General features: G+C 44.2%; 1 protein-coding gene across 1 annotated transcript in view; it reads right to left on the bottom strand.

The window, feature by feature from the left end:
• Positions 1–2,408: 2,408 nt before the first annotated feature.
• Positions 2,409–11,012, bottom strand: part of gnrhr3 (gonadotropin releasing hormone receptor 3) — an 11,537-nt gene continuing 2,933 nt past the window's right edge. Inside the window, exon 3 of the mRNA XM_079626570.1 lies at positions 2,409–6,034. Coding sequence (XP_079482696.1) covers positions 5,670–6,034 — 365 coding nt within the window. The 3' untranslated portion in view covers positions 2,409–5,669. The remainder of the gene's footprint in view (positions 6,035–11,012) is intronic.

The following is an 11,012-nucleotide window of genomic DNA, read 5'->3' as shown; positions in this document are numbered from 1 at the left end:
CAATGAAACCAAAATGTAAAAACTAAAATAAAGCAACAAGATTAGAAACCGAGGCCAAATTTAAGACGAAAAAAGTGGAGAAACTTCTGTTCTCTTGTAGAACTTTCCTTTGATTCATTTTCCCACGATGAAAAGTTCTTTTTCTGCCTGATTTGGGAAATATTGCCAAAATAGATGTACGATTGTTCTTTAATGTTATTCTTATATTCATATTGTCGCTGTTCTTTTGATTACATTAAGTATTTTTTAAATTTGATTTCTTCTCTCTTTCTGTAGAATTAAAAAGAAAATGTTAGAAATTTGAGAGTTAAAAGCGAGTAGATTGTTGATTGCAAAGAAAAATTCCAAATGTTTATATGGATCTCCAGCGTGAAAATACATTTAGTCATTCCAGATGTGCTTTTTACAGAAGCTCGTTTCCCCATGGAATACAAAAAAGCTAATTGCAACTAATTCTGAATATTTTTTTGCAATTGTGAATTACAAACTCAGAATTGTGAGATAAAAAGTCGCAATTAGCTTCTTTTATTCCCTGCCGTAAATGAGCTTCCATAGATTTAAGCGTGCGTTATTGCTGAAGAAAAGCCTCAGACTCTGAAGTGTCTCTGTTTGCTGCTTTAGGATCTAATGAACCCTTATATATTCCGGATATGTAAATGTTTCCATGTGGTTGCTCAACATGTCAACATGTTTAGGAGAAACTGTTTAGTCGAGTAGATGCTGATTTTGAATGCTTGTACCAATGAGAGAAGTGATGCTTTAACCTCCGGACTGCTCTCTTCCCTTCGGCTGTTTGTCAGACCCGAACGCTCCTGTAGCTTTAACTCTCTGAAACTCACTGTATACTGTACTCAATGATACTGTATCATCGTGAGCTTCTGTTTCTCTTCCTTCAGTCGGTTGTAATGAACCTCTTTGCCAAATAAAACAGCGTTAAGTAGAACTTTACATGTTTCATTATTTCTGTTTCCGATTTATTATTTGCACTATTTCTCCAGTATGAATAGTGAATAAAGTTGTATCCCACAATCCAAATGCACATGACCTTCTATTTCTAATAGACAACTGAACCAGACGAAATATAAACCACAATCTCTTTAACTCGTGTTGATATTCTAAGCTCCCCAAATTAAACATTTGATTTCTAACTTTGTGTATGAAACAGACAAAAATCATAATTAATTGATAATTCCCTCAAATCTTCATTGTTTCCACATTTTAAAACCATTTTGTAAAAGGGATGAATTAGGAAGATCACAATAAAGAGGATTTCAATAATCTAGTCGTGAAATCCTGAAAATGCATAAATGTTTAAAGTTTAGAAATCATTTGCAATTGATAAACTATTCTTAACAACAACATTTATTTAAAGCCCCCATGTAATCCGTTTTATCCCTTAAAACTCATCTTTGATCAGCAAAATGACATATTTAAGCAAAATTTCTTCATGGCTTAAAATATCTCAGAAACACCAGCGATTTCAAACGGTGTTTTTGAGACTGTCTTTGGTTCACTGCAGTTTTAAGCAGAAAATACTCAGCAATGCTGTCGACTTATGAATTTACACATGGTTTGTCTTAAAGCATATTAAAAACACAGAAGTTTAAACAACATTAAAAGCTGGATTTTCACCACAGGGTGACTTTAAGTCCACCAAGAATTCTTACCTGAGATGAAATTGAAGGGAAATTATTACCGAGCTCAATGATATCACCTCTTAATTTCAGGGAAACAAAAGAAAATGTGAAAATTCCTAGTAATACTCCCAAGCAGAAGCATATATAAGTTAAAAAGAAGCAGGCCCACTATAGAACCCTGGGGTACCTCACTAATAATAGGAGCTGAGAATGAAGAAAACTTCCCGAAGCTACAGCAGGAGCTCTTCAGACTGACATCTGCTGATGACTGGTGTGCTGGAGATCTCATGAACAGGTTAGAACATTTGTGAATGTTATTTTTTTTACCATAAAACCACATTGGGTATTAATTATGACTTTTTTTATCTCATAATTCTGTTTATTTAATTGAATTTAAATAAAAAGTTTATTATATCATAATTATTAATTAGTATGTCATAATTTTGACTCATCTCATAATTCCATCATTAGTGTCATAATTTCACATTTTGATCTCATAATTATGATATAAAAAAGCATTAATAAAGCTTCTCATAAAGTTTTGATCTCATAATTATTATGAGTATGTCATAATTTTGACTTTTTATGTCATAGTTTTGACACTATCTCATAACTTCGACTGCCATAATTCTGTAGAGCTCATGTTCGCTTCACAGTTCAGAATATTTGTGTTTCTGTGGAGCTTCACTCGCTGTCATTAATGGGGATCTCTTTAGCAGATATTGAGTCTCTCAGGTCATTATAAAGAACGTTAATATAAAGAAAATTAAGACTTTTTTGCATTGTTTTCATGAAAATTAAGCACATAATACAAATTTCTGTAATACAACAAAAACTAATTCGCATTGTACTATGAAAAAATACAGCATGTTGAATTTTCTGCACTGCCTTTAATTCGTGTTTGTTTAATAGAAATCCTTCAAGGTTGATTGTGGCGGCGAGGCATCCAAATCACATCAGCTGGTGAACGGGGTTCCTCAGGGTTCAGTTCTTGGACCTTTCTTCTTCTCCAGATGCTCCAACAATAGCTGCACGAATCTCAAGGATGATACGAACATTACCTACAACTCCTCTTCCCAGTCACTCCATCAGTACAGCTCCAGTTTACCATCCAGCGAAGCTAATCAACGATAATCCCATCAAGTTCAGCCAGGAATCTTGTGATAATCCTTCATGATCATCTGACCTTTAAAGATCACATTGCAAAAACAAACCATGTAGTTTTACACTGCACAACATTAGGACGCTCAGGCCATTCCCAACAGAGCATGCTGGTCATTTCTAGCATAGACTATTGCAATGCTCTTCTGGCTGGACTTCCAACATGTACAATTAAACCTCTACAAATGATCCCGAATGCAGTGGCACGACTGGTCGTCCATGAGCCCACGTTACACACCTCTGTTTATCTCTCCGCACTGGCTTCAAGATTCAAAGTCACTTGGGATAAAAGCGTCTACTAAAGGAATAAATGTAATGTGTCAATGGGAAGAGCATAGAAGTGTAGCAAGCAGATATGAAAATGTGCAGGTCATCAGCATAACAAGGGCGAGCAATGGGTAACAAATAAATATAGAAAAAGAAGAGGTCCAAGAACGGAGCCTTGAGGGACACCTTGAGAGTTAGGGGAGGATGTGAGGTTATGAACAGCAATGAAGAATGGTCTGTCAGTGAGTTAGGATGCAAAGCAAGGAAGAGCACTTCCCATGATGCTTATAGCGGGAAGTCCAGAGAAAACTGTGATGAGAAACAGTGTCAGAAGGAAACCAGAGATCGAGAAGATTCTGCTAATGCACATTACATGAGAATTTGAGCCTAAATGTCATGAAAAATGTGCAATCTTAATATTTATTGAAAACAAGAACCTCTGTTTTCCTTGTTAAATTTAACCTGTGATTCCATTATTTTGATCTGGATATGAAATACGAACTGCACATGTTTTCATGGTTTGAGTTCTGCAGTTCAAGCTAAAAATATCCGACAGAAAGAGATGAATGAATAATTAAAGCAGCACCAGTGTGTCAGTGACCAGTGCAGTGCGACCCGTGGATGAGTCCAGTGTCCTGCCGTGTTGCCATGGAAACGGGTCCTTGTCACATGACCTTGTGTCTGACCGCAGACCTCATGCATAATTCAGCACTTTAAATGGATCTCGCTCCAAAAACTGCTTCACACGCAACGACACGCTTAAAACCGCTGTGCAAGCAACATTTCAACAGGAAACATTTCATCATGTTACAGAGGAGATGTTGCACTGGTCTCCTGGAAGCTTTTAAAGTGATCAGTCACATGGCATTAACAGATCAGGTGATTGGCTCGGAGAATGTTGTCCAGAAAGGATGGTCCATTAGTGAAGATATGCAGGTTGCTTTTTATGCACTCATCACATTTAAACCAATTTCCAAACCCAGCTGATAGATATGTGCTCTTGTTTTTAGCATTAATTAATTATATAATTTTGATCACTTATTAAATAAGACTTCATATCAAGTAGTTTTGCTTCTTCTCCAGTAAATGTATCTTGGTTGAAGAATGTTTAGATGTTTGAGCTGGAAACCGAGACAGAAACTCTGAGAATGAGAGTCAGAATGAGCTGTGGATCTATAAGCCAGTCAAGATTGATATATTCTGCATAGAGTTTTACTGCAAACAATAATTCCAGTCACATTGTATGCAAACATACACAGATCACCAGTCTGTGTTTGACACGTTCCAGCACGTCCAGCTGACTCTTTAATAACAAACCCACGCTGTGAAATCTGTGAAGTTATTCTAAAACTGCAAATCTGCTCTGAGCTCTTTTCATTACAGCTCTTTATGAAACATGCGGCGCTGAGTCCGAAGTTTGATATGAAGTGTGTTCTGATAGACACTCCATCACAGTCAACATTGATTTATTCTAAATGTTTAATCGGTACTCATCCGTTTAAATTATATTAACCCTTAAAGTTCTGCATAATTAAGGGTGTGGCCACTTGAGTGACAGGTGGATTGCCGCTGATGTCACTGCCAGTCGTTTGTCTGCTAGCGTACGTCACCTCAGCTAATCCGCCTCGCTGCACATTTTCGTTTATCCGACGACTGGCTCCGCCCACTTTGGGCTTCAAAAATGCTCTTCAGAAACACCATGAGTTACGACACGCACACTACGCCCATATTTATTTACAGTCTATGATCAATTGACCGTTCGCAAAGACCCGCCCCCTTTAGTTACTGTTGCTATGTCTGACGAGCCACCCCACTCTCCTGCCAAACCATGTTCTCACGCAGTGAAAAATACATTGCGGAGCAAAGAGGACACTGACCAGGTTACTTTTGATATGAAACAAGGTCTCAATTTTCAAATTTGGTAATTAAAAAAAAAATGTAAACAATAAATACCATTTTGATACTCTTTAATGTGTCTGACAGATCGCTGTCGCCTCAGTTAAAGCCGCTCGTGAACCGATCATCTCTTCCTTCTAGTTCATTTATAGCATTAAATGAACATCAGAAGGAATGTTGTTTCAACCGTGGAAAGACGTCAATACACTTTTTCAAGTTCAAGTCCACAACGTTAATCTACTAACTCTCCTGATTGCTTTGTCGGACAAAATTGGCAGATTCGTCTGATGGTGGATTATGATTGTCAGATCGCCTGTCAATCAAACTCCCTGCGATGGGTGAATTCCCAACAGACAAAATCAAGCCCCGCCCACATTTGTTCTTGTTCCAGAAGCGCTTCACTCGGATATACGATACAGTAAAGAAGGCCAGCGCAACTTCTCTTTTAAGCAGGAATTATTTTTGTTATAAGTCAGAAATGACAATACAAAGTCACACAATACAAAGTCAGTGGAGAAGGTTGAATTGTTTTCCCCACTCGGTGTGGGCGTGGCCTAAATGCGCTCTATCTCTATAGCAAACCAATCAGATTCCCAACAGACCAAATCAAGCCCCGCCCACATTTGTTCTTGTTCCACAAGCGCTTCACTCGGATATACGACACAATGGAGAAGAAAAGACCAGCGCAACTTCACTTTCAAGATGTAGTTACGTGGGCTTGTGCGGGGCGGTCTCGTGTCGGGCCGAGAGCCGGTGGTCCAGAGAGCGTGGCGAGTGTGTGTGTGTGTGTGTGCGGCAGCAGCGGGCGAGGTCTGCGCGGAAGGAGGGTGTGTACAGGCCGTAGATCACCGGGTCGCAGCAGGTGTTCAGGTTCCCGAACACGAAGAGCAGGTGATGGATGGCCTCGGGCGTGACCGTCAGCATCTCCGGCTGGAACCAGTACCAGATGCCCAGCAGGTAGTAGGGCGTCCAGCACACCACGAACGACACCACGATGATCACCGTCATCTTCAGCGTCTTCATCCTGGCCTTCGGGATCATGTCTGTGCCGCTGCGCCGGAGAGTCTCGCCCGCTGAGGACACACACACACACACACACACACACACACACACACACACACACACACACACACACAGTGATCAAACTCATATTTCAAAAATGTAAGTTCTGTCAGTAATTAATCTCCCTCATGTTGTTCCCCGTAAGACTTTCGTTCATCTTCGGAACACAAATTCACATAAACAAAAATCTCTGAGCCTGTAACAACATCAGGCGAGCTCCTAATAAATGCCTGACCTTGTCGGTGGCCTTGGCAGGAATCAAGAGAGCGAAACTCTCGGGCTTCAGAGGGAGGACAACAGCTGTGCTGATATTACAGTAATCCACTACTGTAGTCATGTGACCGCTCTATTGAGCCCCTAATGAAGCCACTAAACCTGAGAGGGGCATTATGGGTATTACTAGTGTATTTCTGTCTTTATGACGATGAGCTGAATTATTGAACTGTTTTTCTTGTACGTCAGTGTCATTGAGTCACATGTGAGAGACTCTCAGAAGAAAATCTCCACATCAGAAGAAAATCATGCTTTGGGAAATCATATTTATAATAATAATAATAACTTCATTTTTATATAGACAGTCCGGTCAATGTGTATGTTGAAGTCCCCTAGAATGAGGATTCTCTTAAATGATTAACACAACATTGACAACAAGTCCGCAAACTCAGACATAAAAGCTTTATTTTCCTTTGGTGGTCGATAGACAGTAGCGATGGTAATCAAATGGTGAGAAATGTGGTACACACACAGCACTGATGTTAGATTGCAGATTATGAACCACAATAGTTGTTCCACCTCGGCCAGTAAGTCCCCTCAGGAGTGATCTGGTTGAAGAGAAGACCGTCGGTTTGTTAATGTCATGTTTCAGTTCAAAACAATAAGTCCAGTTTTCGCTCTGCGGTGATATTCGATAAAAGCAGGGCTTTATTGTTTACTGAGCGAGCATTGAACAACATTTACGGGGCTCTGGCACACCGCAGAAGCCAACTCCGATCAAACGAGCGAAGATAAATGACTCAAGATTGCACCAGTATGTGTCACGATTGATAAATCATTGTTTCCTCTGTGTCGCGTGTCACTGTTTGTTTACATGTCTGTGAGTCTGCGTGAGTGGGCGTTGTCCCGCTCACGCGCTTGTTCAGTGCTCCAGCTGTCTGCAATTATCTCGTTCCCGTTCTCAGCTGTTTCTCATTACCACTCCCTACATATACTCACTCATCTCTCCATTCCAGTGTCCATCCGTTACTTGCAGTCTCCGTGGTGTTCGTGTTGTCTTCCGGGTTGTCTTGGTCATTGTGGATGTGTCCTGTCGTTTCACCGCACACGAGCACCGAGCACCGAGCACCGAGCACCGAGCACCTGACCATCGAAGTCCCTGTGTGACTAGCCTGACCGTCATTCCCCCGTGGATTCCGCCAGCTTCGTGGACTGAGAAGCATTTCGCTTATATACCCTGAGAAGGATCTTCCTCACTGACTTTGAGTATTATTCTGGCTGTTGAGTTTCAAGTCCTAAATAAACCCTTGTTCACCTGCTATTGCTTCCAGTGATTTGTCATGACAGAACGGATGGACCAAGAAACGGGAGCAGCGGGTGATTCATCTGCGTCATTAGAAGAGTTTATTCGTGTGTGCGTCGGCCGGATGGATGCACAGGATCGCAATCAGGGGGAGACGGGACGCGCTATTCAGGCTCTTGTCACACAGGTGTCCGAGCTCACCCAGCGATTCTATCAGCTGCAACCTCCCACTGCGCCAGCACCCCCAGAGGCACCTGCAGTTCCCCTTACACCAGCAGTGCCTCTCTCTCAGTCTGAGCCTCGATTGCCCACTCCTGAGCTGTACTCCGGTGAGCCAAATCTTTGTCGTTCATTTCTGACACGTTGCAGTATGCATTTCTCATTGCAGCCCAGAACTTTTGAGAGAGAGGAGGCGAAGGTGGCATTCGTGCTTACGCTGCTGACTGGGAGAGCGGCGCTTTGGGGAACTGCAGTGTGGGAGAACCACGACCAGTGCTGCTCCTCGTTCCAGGCACTCGCGGCGGAGATGAGGCGCGTCTTCGATCGAGCCGTCGCGGGGAGGGAGGCTGCCAGGGTCTTGACGGATCTACGCCAAGGAGATCGTCCCGTGTCGGATTATTCGATCGAGTTTAAGACCCTGGCGGCCGAGTGTCGCTGGAACGAGGAGGCGCAGTGGGACCATTTCCTGCATGGGCTGGCCGAACGTGTCCAGAGAGAAATCTACGCCCTGGACCTCCCATCTTCTCTCAATGAACTCATGGATCTGGCCTTGAGGGTGGACGCCCGACTGTCTCGGATTGGTCAGAGGACGTCACCCAACTCGGTTCGCGGCGGGATGGAGAGTCAGCGGTTCACTGGTCTGGACGCGTTCGGTCCCCACGATCCCGAGCCCATGCAGGTAGGGCGAGCTCGGCTTTCCCGGGAGGAGAGAGAGAGGCGGAGATCCCAGGGCCTTTGTCTGTACTGTGGTGGCGCTGGACACTTTGCTCATAGTTGTCCGGTAAAAGGCCCAGCCCGATAGTAAGTATGAGGCTACTATCGGGTGGGATCTCCGCAGGCAAGACCTCATCCACTTCCACCATCCTCCCGGTAAGACTGAGATGGTCAACCCAGGATCACCACTGCAGCGCACTCATAGACTCTGGAGCCGAAGGTAATTTCATGGATCACCGGTTTGCACTTCAGTTACAGATTCCCCTCCGAACACTTCCCCAGAGAATTACTGTCAATGCGCTCAACGGAGACCATCTCTCAAGCTACTGAAGGACTTACACTCGTCACATCAGGAAATCATGCCGAAACTATTTCATTTTACATTACGGACTCACAAATCACCCCCATAGTTTTAGGTCACCCCTGGCTCAGCTTGCATAACCCCCGTATCGATTGGAAGGGCAGAACCATCTCAGCTTGGAGCACTGAGTGTCATAAGTCGTGTCTAGTGTCTGCCTGTTCTGTTGTTTCTGTCCCTGTGTTTCAGGAGGAAGCCGTGGATTTATCAAACGTGCCCGAGGAGTACCGGGACCTGAGTGAAGTGTTCAGTAAGTCTAGGGCTGCTTCTCTCCCTCCGCATCGTCCCTATGACTGTGCAATAGATATTTTGCCAGGTAAGTCTCCGCCTAAGGGCAAGATCTATTCACTCTCAGTTCCGGAGAGGGAGGCCATGGAGAAATATATTTCTGATTCTCTGGCAACCGGGTTCATCCGCCCTTCCTCTTCTCCAGCGGGGGCGGGGTTCTTTTTTGTGGGGAAGAAAGACGGATCTCTGCGACCTTGCATTGATTACCGAGGGTTGAATAACATCACGGTAAAGAATACTTATCCTTTGCCGTTGATGTCTTCAGCCTTCGAGAGGTTGCAGGGAGCCTCACTCTTCACAAAACTGGACTTGCGTAATGCTTATCATTTGGTCCGCATCAGGGAGGGGGATGAATGGAAGACTGCTTTTAACACCCCTAGGGGGCATTTTGAATATTTGGTTATGCCTTTTGGGCTTTCCAATAGTCCCGCAGTCTTCCAGGCACTAGTCAATGATGTGTTGCGAGACATGATCGATCAATTCATATATGTTTACCTGGATGACATATTGATTTTTTCTTCGTCTCTCCAGGAACACGTGCAACATGTACGACTAGTGCTTCAAAGGTTGTTAGAGAATGGGCTTTTTGTCAAGGCGGAGAAATGCGTTTTTCATGCACAGTCGGTCCCTTTTCTGGGACACATTGTGTCGGCTGAAGGTATGTTGATGGATCCTGACAAGGTTAAGGCTGTGGTAGAGTGGCCAATCCCAGATTCCCGCAAGGCCCTGCAGCGGTTTTTGGGATTCGCCAACTTCTATCGGCGTTTTATTCGCAATTTCAGCCAACTAGCCGCACCTCTGACTGCCTTGACCTCTCCCAAAACTGCGTTCAGGTGGTCAGACGCAGCTGGGGTTGCGTTTGCCAAACTCAAGAGCCGCTTTGTTTCAGCTCCCATCCTAATTGCCCCTGATGCTTCACGTCAGTTTGTGGTAGAGGTCGATGCGTCAGAGGTGGGGGTAGGTGCAGTGCTTTCACAACGCTCTCCTTCAGACGACAGAATGCATCCCTGCGCGTTTTTGTCACATCGATTATCTCCTGCTGAACGAAATTATGACATTGGTAACCGGGAGTTGTTGGCAGTCAAGCTAGCATTGGAGGAATGGCGTCACTGGTTGGAGGGTTCAGGGGTACCCTTTATAGTCTGGACTGACCACAAGAATTTGGAGTACATTAGAACCGCCAAGAGATTGAACTCCAGGCAGGCTCGGTGGGCACTTTTTTTCGGCCGTTTCGATTTTACTCTTTCCTATCGTCCGGGTTCCAAGAACATCAAACCCGATTCTTTGTCGCGTATTTTTGATCGTCCCGAACACGAATCTACTCCCGAGCGCATTTTTCCGGAGACCCTAATTATCTCTGCGCTCACTTGGGAGGTCGAATCGAAGGTCAAGAAGGCCTTAGAAGGGGTAACGCCTCCGATCCGGTGTCCACCTAACCGCTTATTTGTGCCGGAGGGATTACGATCAGACGTTATTCGGTGGGGTCATTGTTCCAGTCTAGCGTGCCATCCAGGGGTGAGTCGTACCATATTTCTTGTTAAGCAGCGATTCTGGTGGCCTCTGATGGCTCGTGACGTTCACAATTTTGTTTTGGCTTGCTCTAGTTGTGCTATTGGTAAGTCGTCCAATCGACCCCCAGCGGGGTTACTTCAACCGCTGTCGGTGCCTTCGAGACCCTGGTCCCACATCGCTCTAGATTTTATCACCGCCCTCCCACCCTCCCAGGGTAACACGGTAGTTTTGACCGTGGTGGACCGATTCTCGAAGGCAGCCCACTTTATTCCCTTGCCCAAATTACCTTCAGCCAAGGAGACAGCGGTGGCAGTCGTTAACCACGTCTTTCGGTTACATGGCCTCCCGACAGACGTGGTTTCTGACAGGGGACCCCAGTTTG

Source organism: Phoxinus phoxinus, assembly GCF_949152265.1.
Source record: "Phoxinus phoxinus genome assembly, chromosome: 10".
In the NCBI taxonomy this organism is placed as follows: Eukaryota; Metazoa; Chordata; class Actinopteri; order Cypriniformes; family Leuciscidae; genus Phoxinus; species Phoxinus phoxinus.
The sequence above is the reverse complement of the archived record's forward strand: the minus strand, read 5'-3'. Positions and strand labels throughout refer to the sequence as shown.